The 25,032-nt window shown below is 37.4% G+C and overlaps 1 protein-coding gene across 1 annotated transcript in view; it reads left to right on the top strand.

The window, feature by feature from the left end:
* Positions 1 to 20,236, top strand: part of CDC14A (cell division cycle 14A) — a 233,024-nt gene extending 212,788 nt beyond the window's left edge. The window contains exon 16 of the mRNA XM_006830915.1: positions 18,214 to 20,236. Coding sequence (XP_006830978.1) covers positions 18,214 to 18,243 — 30 coding nt within the window. The 3' untranslated portion in view covers positions 18,244 to 20,236. The remainder of the gene's footprint in view (positions 1 to 18,213) is intronic.
* Positions 20,237 to 25,032: the final 4,796 nt, after the last annotated feature.

Genomic DNA, 25,032 nt, shown 5'->3' with positions numbered 1-25,032 from the left:
TGTGGTGGACGCACTGATAGCACTCATGGTTCCCTGGGAGTGTCTTGAGAAGGCTGTGTTCTGATAGCCATTCCCATCCACTGTGCTTTAAGCATTTGTTCCGCTATGATCCACAGTCTGTGTGTGGGGTGGGGTTGGGGCTGGGGGATTATCTACAGCTGAGAGAAGAGGGATAAGGGAAAGTACTCTTGTTGGTGGTACACAGTGTGCTGCTTCGCTCATGGCTTACTCAGCAGAACAGTAAACAAAAACCCAATGCTTTATTGCCGTTGCGTCAATTGCAACTCAAGTCAACATCATCGGCTACAGAGTAGAACTGAGCTCCATAGGCTTATTATTATTATTTTATGGTGGTAAAATATATATAACATAAAACTTGCCATTTTAGCTTTTTTTTTTCTTAAGCATTTGGTTGTGATTTGAATGAAAGTTTGCAAGGCAAATTAGTTTCCATTCAACATTTACACAGCTTTTGTCTCTTGACATTGGTTGCAATACACTCTTCCCACTTCTTCCTTGGCTTCCCTGTTTCCGTTCTTCCATCTTTCCTGATTTTTTCTACTTTCCAAGCTTTGTTTTTAGGCACATGTTGCCCTTTTTTCTCATACTGTTGATTCTCCTAGGGAGTACACTCTTTGTGAGTGTTAGTGTTCACTTTATAGGCCTTTCTAAGCTCTGGTAGCGTAGTGGTTACGAATCGGGCTGCGAACCTTAAGGTCAGCGGTTCGAAACTACCAGCCGTGCCGCGGGAGAAAGATGAGGCTTTCTACTCCCGTAAAGATTTACACCCTCGGAAACCCTGTACAGGGTCGCTATGGGTCGGAACCGACTCGACGGCACTTAACAACAACAACAATGTGTGGGTAAGGAGCTCTGGTAGCGTAGTGGTTACGAGTCGGGTTGTAAACTGCAAGGTCAGCAGTTCAAAACTGTCAGCTGCACCGCGGGAGAAAGATGAGGCTTTCTGCTCCCATAAATATTTACAGCCTTGGAAACCTTGTACAGGGTCGCTATGAGTCAGAACCAACTCAATGGCACATAACAACAACAACAGTGTGTGGGTGGAGTCCTGGTGTAGTGCCGTGGGATAAAGCACTGGACCGTAAGGTCAGTTTGAACCTGAAGTTGGCATTTCAAACTCACCAGCCGCTCCTTGGAAACCCTATACAAGGTACCTCTGAGTTGGAAATGACTCGGTGGCACATAACAACAAAAAAACAATGTTTAGCTTAAAGGTGATCTTCAGGAGTGAGTGCAATTCTAGGTTTGAAAGGTGTGTAGGGCTATATTCGGGGAGTCTACCAGTCTCTATTAGACCAATAAATTTCATATTTTTTATAATTTTTAATTTTGTTTTACATTTTTTTCCCATTCTGTCTAGGATCTTGTACTGTGATCCCAATCAGCTGTTAGTGGCAGCTAACATGTAGTTACCATGTAGTTCTGGACTCATGCTAGTGAAGACATGGTTCAAAGGGTTTTCTTGACTGTAATCTTTATGGAAGTAGATTGCCAGGTCTTTCTTTCAGGGCACCACTGGGTGGGTTTGAATGGCCAACAGGTAGATTCATGGATGAGTGGAAATAGTTTGCACTGCCTTGAGTAACACACCCAGTTATCTTAGATGGCAGTTTAGAAGCTACTTTTCTGGTGTGAGAATGAATATAAGGTATGTATATGTGCATTGGATTCATTGCTAGTCCTGTCTCTACCTCAGACTTCTTTTCAGAGTCTTGTCTTTTGTTGTTTTCCTTTGTCCACACACAGTCCTTTCCTTAAGAGGTGTTCTGGTACACAGAATTTACTTCACCTGAATTTATCCCAATGATTTTTTAAAAATTGTGGTAAAATATATGTATCAAAGCTTTGCGCTTTCAGCATTTTTAACATATACGATTCAGTGAGATTGATTACGTTCATTATATTGCACCACCATCACCACTATCTATTTCTAAAGTTTTTCCATCTTTACTAACATCAGTGATGTTTTCAGCACAATTTTAGATTCTTTTATAAATTAAAGCCTCAGGAAACTGTCAGTCCATCCTACCCTTTAATCCGACTCTAAAGCCACTATGTTAGTTGGGCAAATGTATTTCTTAAAACACAATTCTGATGTAAGGTTACTTGAAAAACATAATATTCTTAAATTCTTTTATATATGTTTGCAAGTCCTTCATGGCAGGAATTGATTCAGTCGGCACTTCCTTTCACACACTGATTGTCATGAACCCAGTGTCTTGTGGATCAGCCGTTTTTAGATAAAAATTCAGAGCTTTCTGTTTTCAGAAAGAAGTGTCATACGTATAAATATACAGATAAATATATAAATAACTTGAGTATTTCAGGGCTAATGATTTTGCATGATCCATATTTATAACTGAGTACCAGAAGGATTGGTAGTTGACAAACACATTGTTTGACTTTTTCTTGGTCTTCATTTCCTTCTTTGTTGTGGAAGCATAGGAGCGTTCTTTAGATGATTGTTGATTTCCCCCTGGTGGCTTTTATACAACTTAATTTTAGTCTCACTTCATATTTTGTTCAGTCTTTTCACCTCTTCTTCTCCTTCTCATCCCTTCTCTGGCTGGAATAGAGTAATTTTCCAATAATTGAATTTACAGTAATCATCTGTGTGGGCAGCTGCTGCTACTCATATCTCCTCCCTCCTAAATCTGTCATCTTATTGTAAAGGAAAGCATTTATAAGTAGAATTGCCAGCATGACAACGTTCGCCTCCCTTTCACCCTCCCAGGGAGGCAGATTAGCAGGTCTCTTGGAGCAGACCTTCCCTTCTTTATCTTTTCTGAGAAAACTCCCTGTGATGGGAAGGCTCCAAGTCCTAACCCTGCTGACTTGTTGGCAGAAAGTCTAAATGAAGATGGAAATTCTCATTTTATGAGAATTTATTAGTCACATGCAGCTCTTCTGATTGTTGTGGCTTATTGTGTAGATAAGATGGTCCAGTTCTTTTAGATTGCTTCTGAAAATATGAGACATACAACCCTTGAAGAACTAAATCACTGGGCAGAAATGTGTTTAAATCCATACTTAGGATATGTCAGTCTGCAAACAATATTTTCTCGGCACCTTTAAGAAAGATGCAGAAACTTTTAAGGGGTAGGGGTGGAGGGTGTTTAGAGGGTGTCTTAATATTTTAAAAGGTACAATTAGCATCTCTCTTGAAAGCTGCAATTGTTTGCTCCCTTCATGCAGCAGTTCTGCCCCCAGAAAAATGTAAAACCAATTTCCTTGTTCTGTCATAAAATGCTTTAACAGAGAAAACAAGATCAAATGTTAAGAAATCCGTATGGTTGTGACAGAATGGTGAAAACCAGATTGTATTACTTGGCCTTTTCTTTTAGTCTTGAGGTTTCTATGGTCCAGTGCAAGGCATGAGACTTCATTTTTGTTGACCCACTTACTGTAAAAAATCAGCTTCACTCCCTGAAACGCAGAGGAGTTTTCAAATGCTTAAGGAATGAGGGACATGTGATGATGGTGTGGGTGGGGTGGAAGTATTTTATTAAATTGAAATTACTTGAGGTATCTGTCTTGAATTTTTGCTGTTTTATTTTTAAGACACTTAACATTGAATTGTTATTCATAGATACTGTCCTTACCTCACCCCTAAAAGTCTACCTTGGGTCATAGTGCTTGTCCCGTAGCTATTCAGTACCTTGCCTTGGTCTTTATCACAATACACTTCTCCTGAATTTTAGCCAAGTACTCCCTATGTCATCTGTTAGATTGTGAACTCTGGGAGGGCAGGACTGTGCATTTGTTTTTCACACTTGTGTGCCCTGTGCCTGGCATATAGTAGGCACTTGTTAAATATTTGTTGGAAGGATAAATGGATGGATGAGTGCTTACCTGATAAATGTGGTAAGAATTATCACCTCTATCTTAAACAAAATAAATTTGAGTGTTTGAGAGATTAAATATTTTTCTCAATATTGTACTGCAAATAAATGAGATGAAATACGATAGGAAGAGTGTAAAGCTAATGTTCTCCCATGTAAACTATCACTTAATTCACAATAAAAAAAAAATGTACTGCAAATAGATAGCATTGCCATATTGAACAAAGGCCATTTTGACTCCAGAAAGCATTGTTTTGATTATATTATATTGTACATATACTGCTTTAGGAGCTCTGGTAGTGTAGTGGTTACAAATTGGGCTGCAAACCTTAAGGTCAGCAGTTCGAAACTACCAGCCGCTTTGTGGGAGAAAGATGAGGCTTTCTACTCCCGTCAAGATTTACAGCCTTGGAAACCCTGTACAGGGTCGCTATGGGCCAGAATCGACTCAACGGCACTTAACAACAACAACAACAACATACTGCTTTAGGTGTTTAAAATGTAAGATATCCAAAGGATATCTCATTTTGCCCAGAAGGGTCAGGGAACGCTATGATGAAGGAGTAACATTTTAGTTAGCTTTATAGGACACATAGGATTCTGCTAGGTATCTAGTGATGAAAGCAGAGATGGGAAGAATGGCCATTCCAGGTAGTGTGAATAGTAAGGACAGAGGTCCAGCCTTGGTACTATGGTTAAGTCCTTATGTTCGGAACTTAGGGAGACCTCAGTTTAAGTCTTAGCTCTTATCAGTTCCTAGTGATGAATACTTGGACAAGTTACTTAATCTCTGTGAACCGCAGTTTCCTTTAAAATGAGAAGCATGATTAGGAGCAGATCTTGGTATGGTGCTGTAGGATAAACACTGTACCGCTTACTGAAAAGTTGGTGGTTCAAACCTACCAGCTGCTCCTTGGAAATTCTGTACAGGGTCATGGTGAGTTAGAATTGACTCGATGGCACTTAACAACAATTTAATATAAAGAGTCCCCAAGTGTTGTAAACACTTAAGCACTTGACCATTAGCCCAAAGACTAGAAGTTCAAGCCCATCCAAAGGCATCTGAGAACATAGGCCTGGTGAACTGCTTTGAAAGGTCACAGTCTTTGAAAATCCTAAGGAACAGTTCTATCCAACATACAGGGATCTCCTAAATCAGAGTAGACTTGATGGCAACCAATGATAACATTTACGATGAAAAAATATTTTTATAGATTTTATGCAAATGTAACTGTGTGTTTTGAAAGGGGTTTGTGGATGTGGGGTCTTGAAGCTTATGTGGTAATAATTTGTTGTTAGGTACTATCGAGTCAGTTCTGATTCATAGCTACCCTGTCTGTGTACAACAGAATGAACTACTCTATTTCCTTAAGGGTCTTTTTTGCTCCCACCAGCCAGCTCTGTGGGAGAAAGATGTGTTTGTCTGTAAATCTGTAAACATTTCAGCTTTAGAAATCTTATGAACAATGACTTAGTGGCAATGGCTTTTGGCTTAGGTTTGGTTATGACGATTAATCAAGATAAATTATATGAAGTTTTTTTTTTTTTTAATTTAAGGTTTTTATTGTGGATTGAGTGAATGAAAGTTTACAGGGCACAACATCAGTTTCACATTCAACAATTCATATAACTTGTTTCATTACATTGATTATAATCCCCTCCATATACCATCAGTTAAAAGTATTTCTCTTTATCCACTTTAGCTTTTTTTTTTTAAAAAACACACAAACAAAAAAAAACCATTCAGGCATATATAATAATTTACATCTCCAAAGGGCGCATTCTGCAAGTCTGCTCCTGGCCACCAGTTCTTAGTCCTTCTCTTCTTAGTTGATGAATCTAGAGTCCTCCATGCCCCCATCTCTACCTCCATCTCTGGTGCTGATGCTTCTCTGGATAAGGTCCCACATTCTATTTGTTTGTTCCTCTCTTGTATATGAAGTATTTTTTACACAGTACTTGGAATATCAGGAGCACAGTGGCTTTAGAGGATAAGCTGTGGGACCTCTAGAGGGTAAGGACTATGGAACCTCTAGGTCAGCAGTTTGAACCCACCATTCATTCTGTGGGATAAAGATAAAGACCTTCCTGCGTCTGCAAAGATTTACAGCCTTATACAGGTCTCAATGAGTCAGAACGGACTTGACAGCACTTAACAACAACAACTTGGGGTCTACCTTGTTCTTATGTTGTTAAGTGATGTCGAGTAGGTACCAACTCACAGCAACCCTGTATAGGGTTTCCAAGGAATGGCTGGTGATCTTGAACCACAGACCTGCAGTTCAAAGCGACCTTATAGTCCAGCACATTAACCCACAGTGCCTCACAAAAAATTGTGAGCTGTTGGATCCTGGTGTGGCATTGTATGATAAGCACTCTACAGCTAACCACAAGGCCAGCTAACCACCTATAGAGTTTCTTGGAAACTGTACAGGGTTGTTATGAGTCAGAACTGACTCAATGACACTTAACAACAACAACATTGTTCTAAGAGCAGTGAACATTTTGATGTAACTAAAGCATGATAAATTACTTAAAGATAAGCCTGGAAAGTTAAGTTGAAGGCTGACTTGGGAAAGGCCGTGTGAACCCAGAGAATCTTGTGACTAGGAGTGACTTGATGAGATCTGACTGGATGAAGATAATCCTGGCTGTGGTGTGAACTGTAGCTACTGAAGGAAAACCCTGAAGACAGATAGATTAGTTTGAGCCTATCTCCTGTCCCTGCTTAAACACTCTCCTTGGATAAATGCTTATTTGAGAATTATTCTATGTTTCAATAGATTTTTAGTGTTGATACCGTTAAATAGCCATGCACAACCAAGAACTCTAACATGTTTTTAATAGGAGGTTTTAAATGGATATACTTATTTTAGTAAATATAACAACCGAAAGAAAAATTATGTTCCTTAGTAAACATATTTTTAAACATTTGAAATAAGGAATTGTAAAATAATGTGCTTTATTTGAATGTATGTACATCTATCAGGTTTAATTCTGTTACTGTTGAAGTGATTCAATCAATTCATGGTGATCACCAGATCTTTTTTGAGGTGCTTCTGGGTGGATTCTTTAGGTTACAAGAGCATATTAACCATTTGGACTCCTTGTATGTGTGTAATCAGCTGTTTGGTTATAAATAACTTTTTGTAACTTCTTTGTTGGAGGTCATATAAATCCAAAAATCCTTACTTTATGGGAACAGCCTTTGAAAATAAGCTTTTATTGACCTGTTGTTGTTGTTGCTAATTATCATCTAATCCATTCTAACTCATAGAAACCTTATGTAGGGTTTCTTCCTTATATTGGGTTTGAACCTCTAATCTTGTGATTAGCGGTCCAGTGCTTATCCTACAGTACCACACTAGGACTCTGGTATAAAATGTAGATACTGATAAGCTTTGCTTTTAATAAGTTTCCTCTGAAATTCATTTTGGATATCATGTATCAAAATATTTTTCATGATTTTTTAAAATTAAGTAATAGTGTATATTAAGCTTTGTTATTCACTCCTATATATTAATCTGGAAATATTTATCAGCATATCCTTATAATGACGGTTGTGGTGGTGGTGGTTATACACCATGGAGTAGGTTCCAACAGTACAGGGTTTCTGAGGTTTTAAATCTTTACTGGAGCAGAAAGCCTCATCTTTCTCCAGTGGAACAGCTGGTAGTTTCGAACTGCTGACCCTGAGGTTAGCAGCCAGATTCATAACCACTAAGCTACCAGAGCTCTTATGCTAATAATGCCACTTATTTTCTTTTGGAATTTTTCTGTTCACTAATCTGCTGCTTTGTTGTGTTCACCTCTAGGTGCTCTCCCTAACATAGTCTTCCCACCTTTAATTCATAAACTAGAGTCAGAAAAGTTTTTTCTGTAAAGGGCCAGATAGAAAATATGTTTGGCCTTTTGTTCCAGTTATTCTACTCAATATGTACATAAATGAACATAGCGGTGCTACAGTAAAACTTGTGGTTGTTGTTGTTGTTAGGTGCTATCGAGTTAGCTCTGATACGTAGTGACCCTCTGCACAACAGAACAAAACACTGCTTGTTCCTGCACCATCCGCACAATTGTTATGTTTGAGCCCATTGTAGCCACTGTGTCAATCCATCTTTTTGAGGGACTTCCTCTTTTTCACTGACCCTTACTATGTTGTTGTTGTTGTTAAGTGCCGTTGAGTCAATTCCGACCCGTAGTGACTCTGTATAGGATTTCCGAGGAGCAGCTGATGAGCTTGAACCACCAACCTTGCTGTTCAAATGACTGCATTAGCCCACAGCGCCACACCAGGACTCCAGACCATCACTATAGTAAACATAATATCCTTCTCCAGGGACTTGTAATCATCTTTGATACTACTTCTACCTTCTCCCTGCTGCATCTTTTCTTCATGTCTTAATAGTCTTCAGTCTGAAATGTTTATTTTCTGTCCCTTCATTTTATCTTTGTCACACTAATTGAGATGTCTTCATGTTGTATTGTAATAGTCCTTTAAGATTTCTTCCTACCTTTAATTTCTACTGTATGTTACTGCCGGTGTTGTTTTTCAAAGATCAAACAAAACAAAAGAGAAAAACAACCCAAACCAGTTGTTGTGGAGTTATTTCCCATTTATGACAATCTGTATGTGTGTCAGAGTAGAACTGTGCTACACAGAGTTTTCATTTGGGGAGTCTTGGAAGTAGATTTCCATGTCTTTCTTCCTAGGTGTCTCTGGGGTGACTTGAACCTCCAGTAACCAATCAGTTGCCATTGATTTGATTCTGATGTATGGCAACCCCATGTGTGTGATGGCAGAACTGCTCCATAGAATCGTCAATGGCTGTGATCTTTTGGAAGATCTCCAGATTTCTTCCAAGGCACTGCTGCATGGACTTGAACTACAAATCTTTAATATAGTGTCTGAGTGCTTACCTACGTATGCCACCCCGGTGGCAGTAATTAGTGCATATGTGTGTGTGTGTGTACAACAAACACTAATAAATATTTATTGAATGAACAGTTAGGCAATATATCTAGGTTCATGAAAGTTAAGCATAAAGCTAAGATACATGTTTTGTTAAGTGCTGTCAAGTTAGTTTTAACTCATAGCGACTTGTATAGGGTTTCCCTGGAGGGGCTGATGGGTTTGAAGTGCCAACCATGTGGTTAGCAGTCTAGTGCTTATTCCTATAGTGCCATATCAGAACTCCTAAAGTACATAGGAACCTTCTGGTAAATAAGAACTTTATTATGATAAGTGTATGAAGCACAAACAAAAAGCAAGCCAAGCTGTCAGCTTTAGAATTAACATATAGTAATCTGGGAGTTGTTTATTTTTTTCAAGAAATGTTGCTTTAACATTTAACATTTCAAGAAATGTTATTGTAAATAAGAGAAAATACATATATCACATTGATATACTTTTGGTATTCAGAGGCACAGAAAACACTGATGTAATGATTGGCTTAATCAAGTTGGGTGTCAACAATCTGTCATCTTAACAATTGAGACTTTGTGATTATTTAAAAGCACAGATTTAATTCCTCCAGGGGGGAAAAAAAAAGAATCTATTAAAAATCATGTAGGAAGGTGAAAAGAATATTTTATATAGAATTTTTGTTAACTAAAACTGGCTTGTTAAATCTTGAGGGTTGCTGAAATGCTCAGAGAACACTATAGAAAAACGCATACACTCCCTCAGTAGCTCATTTTAATATGATGCCAGTAAACCTTATTCAGCTACGTTTATTTGAATGTTTTTAGAGAAATAGAAATTGTATTAACAGATGTTTACTTTTTCAGTATTAGGAAGCCCCATTTGCTGGAATAAGTACGAACACATGCATTTTCTGTGTTAACTTATAAGCAATAAAAAAAAACTCTGAAACTCTATCACAAAGCCATAAAGACATTCAGGACTATAGAGACAGTTGTAAATAAATTTATTTCCCCCTGTGCTGTAGATATTTATTAAAATTTAAAACACTAATGAGTTATATATAAAATAAGATCCCATATATCCAAACATGTATTTTTTTCTCTTGTATCATCTGTGCTATTAAAAGAAGCCAATTTTCCAAGTGATTTTTGTCTCTGCAGTTAGAATTCAATCCAGACATAACTATTCATCCAATTCAGTGCTTAAATTCTTTCTTTTCTTTTTATCCATTAAAGAGCTTGAGAAAACATGCAAAAGAAAAAGTCAGTGTGGTAAAAGCCCATTGAAATTTTGAGTCAGGATTTTTGTTGTTAGATGCTGTTGAGTTAGTTCTGACTGATAGTAACCCTTTGTTCAACAGAACAAAACACTGCCTGGCCCTGCGCTATCCTGGTCCTGTTCCTGTGTTTGAATTTATTGTTATTGCTAGTGGTAGCAATCTATCTCCTTGAGGGTCTTCCCATTTTTCACTGGCCCTCTATGTTACCAAATATGATGACCCTTTAGTCTTTACTGATACACTTTCAAAGGACTTGAGACAACGTCTCCCCATCCTCACTGAGAAGGAAAATTCTGACTGTACTGCTTCCAAGCTAGACTTGTTTGTTCTCCTGGCAACCCATGATTTATTCAGTATTCTTCACCAACACCATAATTCAAAGGCATCAATCCTTCTTTTGTTCTCCTTTTTTATTGTCCAGCTTCCCCATGCAGGCAATTGGAAATACCATGGCTTGAGTCAAGGCACCTAAGTCCTCAAAGAGACAATTTTGCTTTTTAGCATTTTGAAGAGCTCTTTTGTGGGGATTTTGACCTGGTAGGATGTTAATATTCCAGGCCACCAGGTCCTTTGATCCAAATTATGTGAACACCAAAAATTTGTTTCATTCAGTTCCTGACAAAGACCTTAATTTTTAATTTTTTTTTTGTAATTTCCTGCTTATGGTAGTCAACTTATAGTTTTATTTATGAATGTCTGAACAGTATTTATATCTATAATTATTAGACATTTTTCTACCACGATTAGGTAACTGGCCTGTTTAAAAAAGAAACACCTTCAGAATAGCTAAAATTTTAAAGTCACTACCCACATCTGCCAAAACAGATTAGTAGCAAATTTCCAGAACAGTACAAATTGTCTTGATCTCCTTACCTAACACTTTGTTTTATGTCAAACTGCTTTCAGGGAATAAGACTTCTTGATAGAAGCTTATATTTTGACATAAAAATTTGGGGGCTGTAAGTGTAAGTCAATTTTATCCTTATTTTCCAGTTTGAATATTGTTCTGTTATTAATTTTATGGTTTTCTGCTCCTGTAAAGATTTCCAGCCTCAGAAACCCTATACAGGGTTGTTATGAGTTGGAACAGATTCAATAGCACTAAACCACAACAATTAGTTTTAGGGTATTCATATATCATAATAACACCATATATTCTTGGTTTGGCCTTAGCACTATAGTTCTATTGGACTTAATGACCAAATCAAGCTGAATACTCTATTTGAGAGATTAAAATGTCTTAATTGCGAATCGGGCTGCGAACCTTAAGGTCAGCGGTTCGAAACTACCAGTTGTTCCGGCGGGAGAAAGATGAGGCTTTCTACTCCCGTAAGGCTTTACACCCTCGGAAACCCTGTACAGGGTCGCTATGGGTCGGAACCGACTCAACGGCACTTAACAACAACAACAACAATTATATAAGCAAGTGCTACCTTATAAAATAGGAGCTCTGATAGCATAGTGGTTACAAATCGGGCTGTGAACCGCAAGGTGAGCAGTTCGAAACTACCAGCTGCTCCGTGGGAGAAAGATGAGGCTTTCTGCTCCCGTACAGATTTACAGCCTCAGAAACCCTGTATAGGGTTGCTATGAGTCAGAACCGACTCCATGGCACCTAACAACAACAACCTTATAAAATAGTATTGACACCACCCATGCAGAATCTTCTGAGGTGGGAAATTTCCACTTGAAAAGACAAACAGACCAGCCTGGAGCAGCTAGAGGAATAGAAGATACTTCTTGAAAGAAAGACCAGCAGGAAAAATGAAAACAATAGCAGCAGTTTGATTGACTACTACTAGAACAAGCTAGTTGTTCACTGGGGAGCCATCAAGGCAAGCAGGAAGCCATCAAGGCAAGCAGTCGGGTCCCCTCAGGGCAAATGCCCTTCTAAGATGGAAACTCAAAGGGAATACACAAGGAGGCATGTAATCTTGCTGATGACCATGTTGGTCTACTGATAAGTGGGGCAAAAACAGCAATGAAGCTGTGAGCCAAGTGTGACCATGTTCAATAGACTCCTGTCAGCCTGGATTGAGACCTGGTTGTCCTGCAGTATGGTGAGAACTGGGGACTCCTGGGCCCAAGGACAGGGACATGGCCACAGAGGACTAGAGTGGAGAGTGAAGCATCCAGCTGATATGAAGTGAGGGGAGATGCACAAGAACACCCATACTTGAAGATAGTACCTATTTGGCCTTCGATGGCTGGATGATCAGAACTCCACTAAAGAAAGAAAGAAGAGGAAAAAAATAGTAATCTGCTAAAATTTTATGAACTTGACCTATACTTATGGATGTAGTAGCTCAAAAGAGGGAATGAATCTTTACAGTGAGGGTCATTCCCACCCCTTCTCTATGCAGGGTTGACTGGAATGGGTAACTTAGACATTGGCTACCCAAAATGAGGGTGGAGAGGGTGGCAACAAAGGCATGAAGTGACTGGCTTACAAGTTTTCAAGAGGGAGATTAGTTTGAGAGGGTGTGGGGGAAGGTACAATCTCCACTGAGTGGTTTCCAACCTGTCTGGATGGGGCTGGTGAAAGGAGATGGTGATAAGACTATTGTGGTTCAATAGTGAATAATTGCTATCAGGACTGATTGTGAATGTTGCAAATGTAAAGGTAAACATTTTGTAACAAAAGGAGGGAATTGGTTGACTTTGCAGTCCAGGAGTGGAGGACCCTGGGACCATCAAGGGAGAAGAATGGAGTGCGGGACTCTATCCAGAGAAGCAGCGATGCCAGAGATGGAGGCAAAGACCATGACGTGGAGAGATGGAGCAGCTGAGGACTCTAGACTCAAGGAGGGAGAGGGGCTGTGTGCTGGCAACTGAGGGGCTGGCATGCAGTATATGCCCTTTGGTTGTTTGAATGGTTATATGTTCCTGAGTGCCTCAGTGTATATCCAAAAAAACAAACAAACAAAAAAACAACCAGAGGGATTGGAAGCAAATGCTGTTGAATGATGATGCATGGAGGGGATTGTAATCATTGCAATGAAATGAAATACAATAGGATGAATGTAAAGCTGATGCCCTCCCTGTAAACTCAATTCACAATAAAAACGTAAAAAAAAAAAAAAAGGGGGGGGGGGAAATAGTATTGGTACCTTACATCTCACTTCATTTACAGCCATACACATTGTTATTACAGTTATTTTTTTTGTAATTCAGATGCATTCAGTATTAATTCATTATAGGGACATGGACAAAAGCCATTGGCCAAGCTGAGTTAAAACTTTTATCAGGATACCACAGTATGGGCGTTTTTCGAAAGAAAATCACTTTTTAAACTATTTCTGAAAATTCTTTTGATTCAGTCCCATTGAAAATCCTTTTCAAGTGTAGTTATCTCCTTTACAATCGTAAGTATTGCATTCTTGCTATTATTTACTATTTCTTTGCTCACTCAGGACCAGGCCCTGCCTCAGATCAATTTGTTCCATTAATGTGATAAAAGATATTGGATTGAATATGTATGGTGGCTTTAGAGTTTGGACTTTGGAGTCAGATTGCTGGGGTTCAAATCCCAGCTCCACCACTTCCTACTTGTTCTTTTGTTTCTTCATCTGCAAAATAATTATGTGGAACATTTGGTGGGTTAATACAAGGTGGCTTCAAAAAGTTCATGGAAAATTTCTATTATCTTTGAATTCAATTTTTCCATGAACTTTTTGAATACGCCTCACACATATTTAGAACTGTGCCTAGCAATAGAAGAAAATACTCAATAAATGTCTATATCAGAATAATTGAATATCTAGCTTATTAAGATGATCAGATAGTTGTACTTCAATGTGTCTATTTTTGTATATTATTAAAGATGGCAATAATAACATTGTCTATGTAGTACATAATACATTTTCACTTTTTCTATAAAAGTTGAAATTTCTGGTATCTGGCTAAATGTCTTTTCTGGAATATTAATAACTTTAGGAAACAAGACTGCAAGAAGAGCTTGAGGCTTTGTTGTGTGTGTATTAGCTGAAACTAAGGATTAAGGTAGTTTATCATTCTTCTGTGCTGTTTCCTTTAAGTTTGCTTTCACCATATAAAAAAACCACAGAGTATATTTGTTTCAAGAATTTTGATGCTGTATTTTTATCTTCCAGTGGAATCCTGGTGTGGCACTGTACAATAAGCACTGGTCTACTCACCATAGGTGGGTTGTTCAAACCCACCAGTCACTCCATGGCAACCCTATACTGGGTTGCTATGAGTTTGAACTGACTCGACGACACTTAGATACAACAACAACAGTACCTATTGTATATTTTATGCACAAGATGGCTTCTAAAAATTCATGAAAATAATTCCATTATCTTTTAATTCCATTATTCCATGAAGTTTTTTTGAAACTCCTTCACATTGATAGCCAATAATTATTTGTTGAGTGAATTAACTAGCATGATAGAAGGTTCATTTTTTGGCCAAATCATGCCTTCAGTTGTTTGTAGAAGCCTCTTAGGAGGCACCTTGTTGTTGTTAAGTGCCGTTGAGTCGGTTCTGACCCATAGTGACCCTGTATAGGGTTTCCGAGCCTGTAAATCTTTATGGGAGCAGAAAGCCTCATCTTTCACCCATGGAGCGGCTGGTAGTTCTGAACTGCTGACCGTAAGGTTTGCAGCCTGATTCCTAACCACTATGTTACCAGAGCTCCTTAAGTGAATGAATTGTAGGGATTGTGGTAAACTGTATATGAAGGCTGGAATAAGCATCATCCACAGTTTGTGACTTCTGCTATGTGAAAGGGAAGGTTTGTGGCTGCAGACTATGAATATTTACTCCACATAAATAATAGAGGAGTCCTGATGTGGTGCTGTAGGATAAGCACTGGACTGCTAATTGTAAGGTCAGCAGTTCAAAGCTACCAAGCACTTCTTGGAAACCCTATGTTGTTAAGTGCCGTTGTGTAGGCTCCGACTCATAGCAAATCTGTATAAGGTTTCCAAGGAACAGTTGGTGAGCTTGAGCCATCGACCTTGTGGTTCAAACCAACCTTGTAGCCCAGCGCATTAACCTGCAGCACCACACCAGAACTCTGGTAACCCTGTACAGGATTGCTCTGGGTAGGAACCGATTCAGTGGCATTAACAGCAACAAAGTAAATAATAAAAATTCTTAAAGTTACGTTAGACTATGTCAGTTTCCAATTCAGTGAATACCATGATTCTATGAAATTAATGTAAATATATGTGTGTGTACACATACATTCATACACACCAAGTTACCCTCCTATATGTATGTGGTGGTGGTGGTGTGCCATTGAATCAGTTCCAACTCATAGCAACCCTGCATAGGTTTTCTGAGACTGTAAATCTTTACAGGAGCAGAAGTCTCACCTTTCTACTGTGGAGGCAACTGGTAGATTCGAACTGCTGACCTTGTGGTTAGCAGCTCAGTCTATAATTCAGTATGCTACTAGGGCTCCTCTCCTATACACCTGAGTAAATGTATTAGAGAGTATCCATTTATGTCCTATATACTTATGTGGACATAAATACTTTACCCTGGAAGAAAGTTAGTGCACAAATGTCACTTTTCTCATGACTGTGTATGATACTTGTTTATTGAGACTTGATGGAGTTTTGGAGGTGCTTGCAAAAGCAATTTTGTTCTGAACTTGTAAACAATCTGTTTTCAAAGCTTTCTAATTCCTATCAATGCTAACATGACCAACTTTTCTATGTGGAACAAAAGTGAACTATTCCCAAGAAAGCGTAGGTTGATCTATCACACATGTATGTCTTATTCTTGCAGCTGGGGAAACTTATCTGCTTGTCCTTTGACTATTTGCTAGACTTCTGAAGAAATGAAGAAAAAGCCATTGGAAAACAGACAGTCCATTTTTTGTACTTTAATGGTTTGTAGGGAACGGTGGTTAAACCACTTGACTTTAACTTTTGGCTTGCAATTTGAGCCTTCCAGCTGCTCCTTGGGAGAAAGATGTAGTAGCTGCTCCCATAAAGATTTTCAGTTTTGGAAATCCTTTGTGGGCAATTCTGCTCTGTCCGATAGGATCATTATGAGTCAGAACTGACTTGATGGCAGTGGATTTGGGTTAATTGACTAGTTCTTATGTAGCACTGTAGTATAAGCAGAGAACTGCTAATGGCAAGATTGGCGTTTCAAACCCATCAGCCACTGCTCAGAAACCCTATACAGGGTCACTAGGAGTTGGAACCAGCTCAATGGCACTTAACAACAATGTGACTAGTTTAGCTACTGATGTCCCATACATTAAATGCATATGGATCTCAAAGCTTTTGACCAGTTTCATGGACTCTGGCAGGGTCTTATCTTGTATTCCCTTTGTGGGTTCAAACATATTTATATTAAAAATATATTTAATTTCAAAATGACACCCTCCTGTTTTGAAACATTAGTATAAAATATTCCTTAGCAAGAAACCAACTTTCTAAGCCTTTTGCATTTAACAACACTTGACATTTAATATCTTCATTGAAACTTGCAGTCTTGAGAACTCGCTGCTTTCCTTACCACCCCTTGCTTAATTTTTTGTTTGAGCATAATGTTAATTTTATTTTATATGTACTTTTATTTAATGTTGGCACCTATATCTTTTCACTTTATGTCTAATATAAAAGTATGGTCATAGCTTCAGCTTTTAAGCCCTGTGAGGATGAGAGCTATGTCATTTTGACTTGCTGTCCTAATGGACACTTACTTAGTGGCTTTTGATAGGATGTAAAGTTTATTGGAAAGCACTCTGGTAGCGTAGTGGTTACAAATCGAGCTGCGAACCACAAGGTCAGCAGTTTGAAACTACCAGCTGTTCTGTGGGAGAAAGATGAGGCTTTCTGCTCCCGTAAAGATTTACAGCCTTGGAAACCCTGCTCAGGGTCGCAATGGGTCGGAACTGACTCGACGGCACTTAACAACAACAACAAAAGTTTCTTGGGGTTTTGAAGCTGAACAGAGATTGTTTGAATCATTTTGTAAGTTCTTTGGAAAATAGTGTTTTGCCTTTTTTTTTTAAATACTCATGCTGTGTCATCAACAAAATGGATCAATCTTAGACTTGGTTAACCTATTAATAACATATTGCTAATCCATTTGGAAAATAGTTATTGGGTGAGGAAAGAAGTACATTTTGTGGATACTCAAATTTTCTTGTTCTAAGGCATTGAATAGAAGAATTTTACAAAAACAGTATTATAATATTTAGATTGCTTTATGTTCCTTGCTTCCAACTGTGCTGTTTGCTGCTCAAAAAGCAACTATTGGGCAAATTTCCTCTGGCTCTCTTTATCTTGTCTGATTTGTTTATTACTGATGTATTCTTATTATACAATGGGGCTTCAAACAGCTTGTGGAATAATTCCATTATCTTTTAATTCAAATTTTCCTTGAAATTTTTGGAGCTCCCTCCCCGCCCCATATTACTAGTCATGCTTCTTGTATATATTGTGATTGAAACTCAAGACAGTGTGGGTGGAATTTGCATTGTTTGTCTTGAAAATTGACCAGCATTTAGTATGTCTGTAAGACTTTCACATACATGGTTTGAGTCTTTATCCAGAGTACCTGTAGTACTTTGGGTTCCTCTTACTTGAAATTATATCTAAGTTATTCATTAAAATTGGAACATTCTTAAGGAATTTGTTTGAATGATTGCAAATTCAACTGAATTAGAAGCATTAACATGCCGTTAATATATACTGAATTTTAAAAAAGTATACTTCTCAAAGAACTTACCATGTTTGAATAATCTTCAGTTTAGTTACAAATTTTAATTTTTTTTAGTGGAACTCAATATTAAGGAAGAAAAAGTTAGAAACAAGTTTAATGCTACCTCACATTTTATAATTAATCTCTAATTTTTAGGATTGATAAAATGAGTACACCTCTTAAAATATAATTTTCTGTCTGTCACTTTATATAACTTAATATTTCCTTGTTACTTCACACCCTGAGCAAATGCTTTGATTCCCACCCTCCTATCTTTTTCATTCTGTTTTTCTTTCTTTTTTTTTTTTGCCTCTCCTTTGTTTCTTTATTTCATGTATTTTTCCTATAATATACCAAAACTGTTTTGTGTTGAAGGAAGAAACTGCATGATGTACTACAGGTTTTATAAGTGATGAAATTTAACGTCCGTTTATGTCTCTTCCCCTGCACAGTCCCTTCAGTCTGAATATGTTCATTACTAAGGCCTTGCCACTCCGGTGAAAGCTGTTCCACCCTTAGAAACAATGTCTTCATCTGGACGAGCAATGTAGAGGGAAAGCAACTGCTCACTGGGAGCATATCTCTGCCTTCCTGGGAATATGGGAAAGAAAACCATATTGACAATTCAAAGAAAGCACTAAGATAAGACCTTCAAGAGACTTGAAACCAGAACATCCTGGTTAATGACCTCTGTAAACGCACTGAAACTATGCTTACGGAGATGTCACGGATTTTTAAGACAGTTTTAATGTTGCATTGAGTATTTTTGAAAGGTTATTTTATGTACTTCTGGAATACATTTGCTATTACATTTACATGTACAGTGTTACATTATGTATGTATTATCAACTTTAAAAGACTATTTTGGATAAATTTATAAATATATAAAATGATGTAAAAACTAGACTATATTTTGTTTTAGATTTTCCTGCTGTTTGCTACCAAAATTTTGTATTTTGAATTTGTTTTTAGGCTTGTTTTTTCCTACTATGAATATATAATTTCTTCTTAAAAAGAAAAAAGTAAGGGGGAGAGAGGTTTTAGAAAGGGATTTTTAGGTTTCTACGATGAATATTGCAAATCAGTTCATTCTTTGGGAAAGTTAGTGTGATTTAATGAGTTTGTCTGAGTTTATCTCCAGCAAGAGTGTAATTGTGTGATAGGGTTTATTTAGACCATTTCTTTCCCTTTGTTTTTGTTGCTGAGCCATTTAAATTCGTTCTGCAGCCTTGGGGACTTCTGAAAAATATTAACACCTAGTTGAAGACCAAAATTCATTGAATGTTCTTCCAGAAAGCATGGTTTTTTTGTCTATGAAGTGACACAACATTCCAAGTACTTTTATTTCCTTCCTCCTTCTTTGCCCAATTAGAATCTTCTGTTTTTGGTACGAGATTGTTGTTGTTTATAAGCACATATGGTCTGATACCAGTTTTAAATCAATGAAGAGGAAATAACTGAAAAAGATGCTGCAAAGTAGTTCTCTGTATCAAAGGAGATTTTTTTTTTTTTTAAACACAAGAGTACAAACCCCTGACGCACATACTAGCATATCAGGAACCTGACGGAAAATGAAGGGACCCTTTATAGGTACTCACAGCTCTTTTATGTAAGTATAATCTCACAGTCAAGCCTTTGAAAGCTGCAGGCTTTATTTCTATGGGGAGTTGGGGAGCCTTAGATCCTGATTCTTTTCTAGGCTGCTGAAAAATGGACTACTCAGAGACATTGAAAATGCTAGTAAAGTGGATTCATATGAAGTACTTTATGTCCAACCATAGAATTATTAGTAATGTATTTATTAGGAGAGGGTACCTTGAGACGACTTTCTAGGTTTCAGCAAAATATCTTATTCATGTTTTACATTTTAAAAAAGGCATTTGAATGAATGTTTGACTCAGGTCCATTAATTTAACCTTCAGTAACCGCAGTACCAAATAATTGCACTAAACTGTTGAAAAATGAATTGTATGTCTTAAGAGTAAAACAATTAAAATTAAAATTAAATAGTAAACTATTTTATTATGGATTATTATAAAGATTGATTGTATAGGAAGATGATAGTATTTTTTTTAAAAATTTTATCAGTGGAAATTAATTCAGATGACATTTGGAAAAGTAGGGAGAAGACCATATTGACAGTTTCAGTTCTGTGAACACTAATTTGTGTGCAGCTATTAAAATGATTGTAAAATTAACTGCTGTAAATTCTTTATAATTATATATGTATATAAGTCATATGTATCTACATGTGTATGTCTTAAAATTATTTATACACATGTACATACATAGACACACCAAGAAGTGTATGTATATAATATAGAAAGTATATAGCAAAGTAATTCTACTCCAGTAATAAAAATTGTTTGACATGTATTTTGTTATGAATAGTTTACCTTCCAAAAGATATTTTGTTTTATTTTAAAGTGTAGAAGAATACACTGCTAATAAATAATAAAAGTTTTATGCAATTTATCTATTCTGTGGCTTTTTTATAGCTTGAATTTTGAGTTATCAATGTAATAAAGTCTTTGTAACATTATTTTTGATTCAAACTCTGGTTGGTGCTTTTGAGTTTTCTCAGTGTCTCTGTTTTGGATTTTCAGTTGATATTCTATTCATTCTCCAGGTCATTCCTTTGCCTTAAAAACATGATTGAACCCTAAGAAACCTTGCACATTAAATTTCACAAATGTTAAGGTATCTCTGTAGTCCTGGTGTGGTACTGTAGGATAAGCACTATACTGCTAGCCAAAAGGTCAAACCCACCAACCACCCCTTGGAAACCCTATACAAGGTCACGAGTCAGAACCAACTTGACAACACTTAATAACAGCAACAAGATATTTTTAGCTCTCTTTCTGTAACTTTCCCTTCTGTTAAACAAACAAAACACACACATTGTCAATGCTTAGTGTTTTGAGTCCTGCTTGGTTATTTATGGCTAACAAAACACTGATCTTCAGTTTCTTTTGATGAAGGATGACCATATGTCTTACAGAAGAAATTATAGAAATAAGTCAGATGGAAAACAAATTTCAAACCTGCTGGGTCTATGCCTGGAAGAGTCAGACTGGGAGGAAAAGTCTACCGTTTATTGAAGATATTTTATGTCTTAAACTTGGTCTCTTTTGATTGGGATATTTTTGAGTGTTTATTCATTTAAACATTTTTTTCAGAAGGCAAAGGAAAGGCTGTGGGGTGAGAGGTAGTTTTACTTCTGGACTTGGTTTAATAATGGAGAGGGGTATATTTTTTAAAGATACTCAAAGTCGGGAATCAGTCTTCATAACACTGAATGAAATCATTGGGATACCCAAGTTGTCATGGGACCATGTGTTTATGGAGTATTCTTCTGAATCCATGGAATGTCTAGAAGAACAGAAATTCTCTTTTTCTATGGATTTAGTTCTTAAGAAAAATAAAATAAAAAATGAATTGGTTAGTTCCAATGGATTTGTACCTTTAAATGTAAAATGATTGATGCATTTCAGAACATACCTGGAGGGGCTACCCAATATATATTTTGCTGTGATTCAGCAAGAACATGAATTGACCAACATAAGCTGTGTTTTCAAATTGTTCTGACTTGTATGTTTTCTTTGGTTATGTGTTAAACCCTCAATAGATTACAAGTCTCTACTTAAATGTATTGTTGGTGTACACAGGGGCTTCAGAAAGTTTGTGGAAAATGTTCCATGATCTCTTCATTCTATTTCCATAGACATTTTAAAGCCCCCTTGTATAAACTGAATGATAACTTATTTTTTAATCCTATAAGATAGAGGTCTGTGCCCTTTCCAAAACATTGTGAGAAGGCAGATTTAATGGCTGCAAAGCCTTGCAGTTCTCTGCAACACTCTGTAAAACAAGAATTTGGTTATTGCATGCCTTCCTAAGAAGATTAATTACGGCAATGCCTCATAAGATTTCCAATTACAGCAATCTTACGCCGGACATAATTTACAGCATAAGATAAAACTTCTTTATTTACACATAGGTTGCATAGGGGTGGCACCCATGGCATACAAAGGAAAGTAGAAAACAATTATATTAAGTTATTTTGAGCTGAATTGAAATGTTAATATATTCCCACCCAGTTCCTTCTCTATGGATTGAATTATGATAATCATATCAAGGAGGAAAATAGCTTTTCTAGAGTTTTCAACTTTTTTTTTTTTTTTTGGTAAGTGCAAGTAGAAAATTGTTTTAAAAAGTGACTTTTATTGAAAAATATATTTATTTGGAACTGGTTTTAAATGGACAAACATAAGTAAGCTGCCCTTTTCATTTGACGATGCTTTGTTTTGACCAGCATATCACCAAAATAGAGGTGAATAATGTCACCAGTTGTTATTTCTCCATTTGTTTAAATCAAGTTGACCAAAGCATTTCTGAGAAGTCCGTGTGTAGGAGAAAAATGGGACACGAGAACTCCAGTTGCACATGTTTACATGAAAACTTCAGATGTAGGGGTGTGATCTAGAAAATGTATTTCTGCTTATTTACATCATTGCGTTCTTCCAAAAGGATCTGGGGTGGCTTCAGAGAACAAAGCAGGCATGCCACAGATGAGCAAGTAAGTATTTGAAGCCACCAAATTTTGATGTAACTGATGTTGTATTTAAAACTGAGATTAATAGGGCTAGTTCACATCAAATATGAGTAAACTTGGCCTTCAGTTAACTCCAGGGCCCCTCATTAGGATCTGTTTTACTCAAGTGTTTAACAAGAGATTATCTCAGGTGAGATCTTGCAGTGTTATTGTTGATCTTGACATCCTGATCTCCCATAATAATTATTGCAGGTGCATGGAATAGAGAGTTCAAAGGACAAATTAAAACCAGAGATTGGAATAGTGTAATGATAGTCCATGCAGCCATGCACCCAAACACCAACCCATCCATCTACCTGTCTACCTATCTAGTATGTTGTTGTTGTTAGGTGCCATAGAGTCAGTACTGACTCATAACGACTCTACGCACAACAGAAAGAAACACTGCCCAGTCCTGCGCCAACCTCACACTTGTTGCTATGCCTGAGCCCATTGTTGCTGCCACTAGGCCAATCCATCTCATCGGGGATCTTCCTCTTTTTCTCCTACCATCCACTTTACCAAACGTGATATCCTTCTCCAGAGACTGGTCCCTCCTGATAATATGTCTAAAGTGTGAGAGATGAAGTCTGGTCATCCTGGCTTCTAACGTACATTTTGGTGTACTTCTTCTGGAAGTTCACTGTCAACGTATGGTTACAGCTGTTTTGTATTATATTTAGTAAACCTTTTCTCACATGGGATATCAGTGATATTGTTGGATGATTCCTGCATTCCCTTGGGTCACCTCTCTTTGGAGTGGGCACAAATATGGATTTCCTCCAGTTAGTTGACCAGGTAGTTGTCTTCCAAATTTCTTGGCATAGATGAATGAATTCCTCCAGTACCTCATCAGTTTGTTGAATGATTTGAATTTGTATTCCATCAATTTCCGGTGCCTTGTTCTTTGCTAATGCTTTCATTGAACCTTAGACTTCTTCCTTTAGGATCGTTGATTCTTGATCATACGCTACCTCTTGAAATGGATGAACATCGACCATTTCTTTTTGGTACGGTGACTCTGTATTCCTTCCTTCTTCTTTTGATATTTATGTGTCACTCAATATTTTGTCTATTGAATCCCTGAATACCACAAGTCAAGGTTTGAAGTTTTTCTTCAGTTCCCTCAGCTTGAAAAATGCTGAGCTGTTCTTCCCTTAGGTTTTCTAATTCCAGGTCTTTTCACATTTTATTAGAATATTTAACTTTATCTTCTAGAGCTAATCTTTGAAATTTTATGCTCAGCTCCTGGACCTCCTCACTTCTTCCATTTGAGTTAGCATCTCTACTCTGGAAAGCAAGTTTCAGTCTCTTCTAACATCCATTTTGATCTTTTCCTTCTTGTCTTCTTAATGACCTTTTGCTTTCTTTCTGTATGATGTTCTTGATGTCATCCCACAGCTATTCTGGTCTCTGGTCTAATGCGTCTAATGTATCAAATCTGTTCTACAGATGATGTCCAAATTTAGGTGAGATATATTCAAGGTCATATTCAGTCTCTCGTGGACTTATTTTCATTTTTTTCAGCTTTAGCCTGAACTTTCATATGATCAATTGATGGCTGTTCAGCAGTCTTCCTCTGGCCTTGTTTTGGCTGATGATATGGAGTTTTTCCACCGTCTTTTTCCACAGATATAGTCAATTTGAAATCTGTGCATGCATTCCATCTGGTGAGGTCCATCTATGTGTATAATGTGGTCTAAAACAGGTATTTGCAGTGAAGAAGTAGTTGGTCTTGCAAAATTCTGTCATGCAATCTTCAGCATTGTTTCTATCACTAAAGCCATACTTTCCAATTACTGATCCTTTCTCTTTGTTTCCAACCTTTGCATTCCAGTCACCAGTAATTATCAATACATCTTGATCACATGTTTGAAGTTGATAGACTTCTTTATTTGCATCATCACTGACTCTAGTGGTTGGCGCGTAAATTTGAATAATAGTGGTATTAATTGGCCTTCTTTGTAGGCATATGGATATTATCCTATCACAGACAAATCTTGATATGTTCTTTTTGATAATTTTACAATGCCATTCGGCTTCAATTTGTCATTCTTGGCACAGTAAAACATAGGCTTGTCAGATTCAAAATGGCCAATGCCAGTCCATTTCAGCTCACTAATGCCTAGGATATCGATGTTTATGTATTCCATTTCAGTTTTGACAATCTCCAACTTTCCTAGATTTATACTTTGTACATTCCATGTTCCAATTATTGGATGTTTCTCTTCATTTTGACTTATGCACCATCAGCAAATGAAGGTCCTGAAGACTTTACTTCAGTCATGTCTTCATGGTCAACTCTACTTTGAGGAGGCAGCTCTTCTGCAGTTGCATTTTGAGTGCCTTCCAACCTGAGGGGCTCATTTTCGGGCACTATATCTGACATTCTGCTGCTTTTCATCATGTTTCAAAATTCAATACTCCTGTGATGACAGTGTCCTACTGTGTGCATAAGGTTTTCAGTGACTAAATCTTTGAAAGTAGTCCTTCTTTTCTTCCTAATATGCTTTTGTCTGGAAGCTCAGCTGAAAACTGTCCACCGTGGGTGATCATACTGGTATTTAAAATACCGGTGGCGCAGCTTCCAGAATCACAGCAACATGCAAGCCACCACAGTACCACAAACTGACAGACAAGTGGTGGACCTTGTAGTACATACAAGGGTAAGTAAAAA

Source organism: Chrysochloris asiatica, unplaced genomic scaffold, assembly GCF_000296735.1.
Source record: "Chrysochloris asiatica unplaced genomic scaffold, ChrAsi1.0 scaffold00002, whole genome shotgun sequence".
Taxonomy (NCBI): Eukaryota; Metazoa; Chordata; class Mammalia; order Afrosoricida; family Chrysochloridae; genus Chrysochloris; species Chrysochloris asiatica.
The sequence above is the reverse complement of the archived record's forward strand: the minus strand, read 5'-3'. Positions and strand labels throughout refer to the sequence as shown.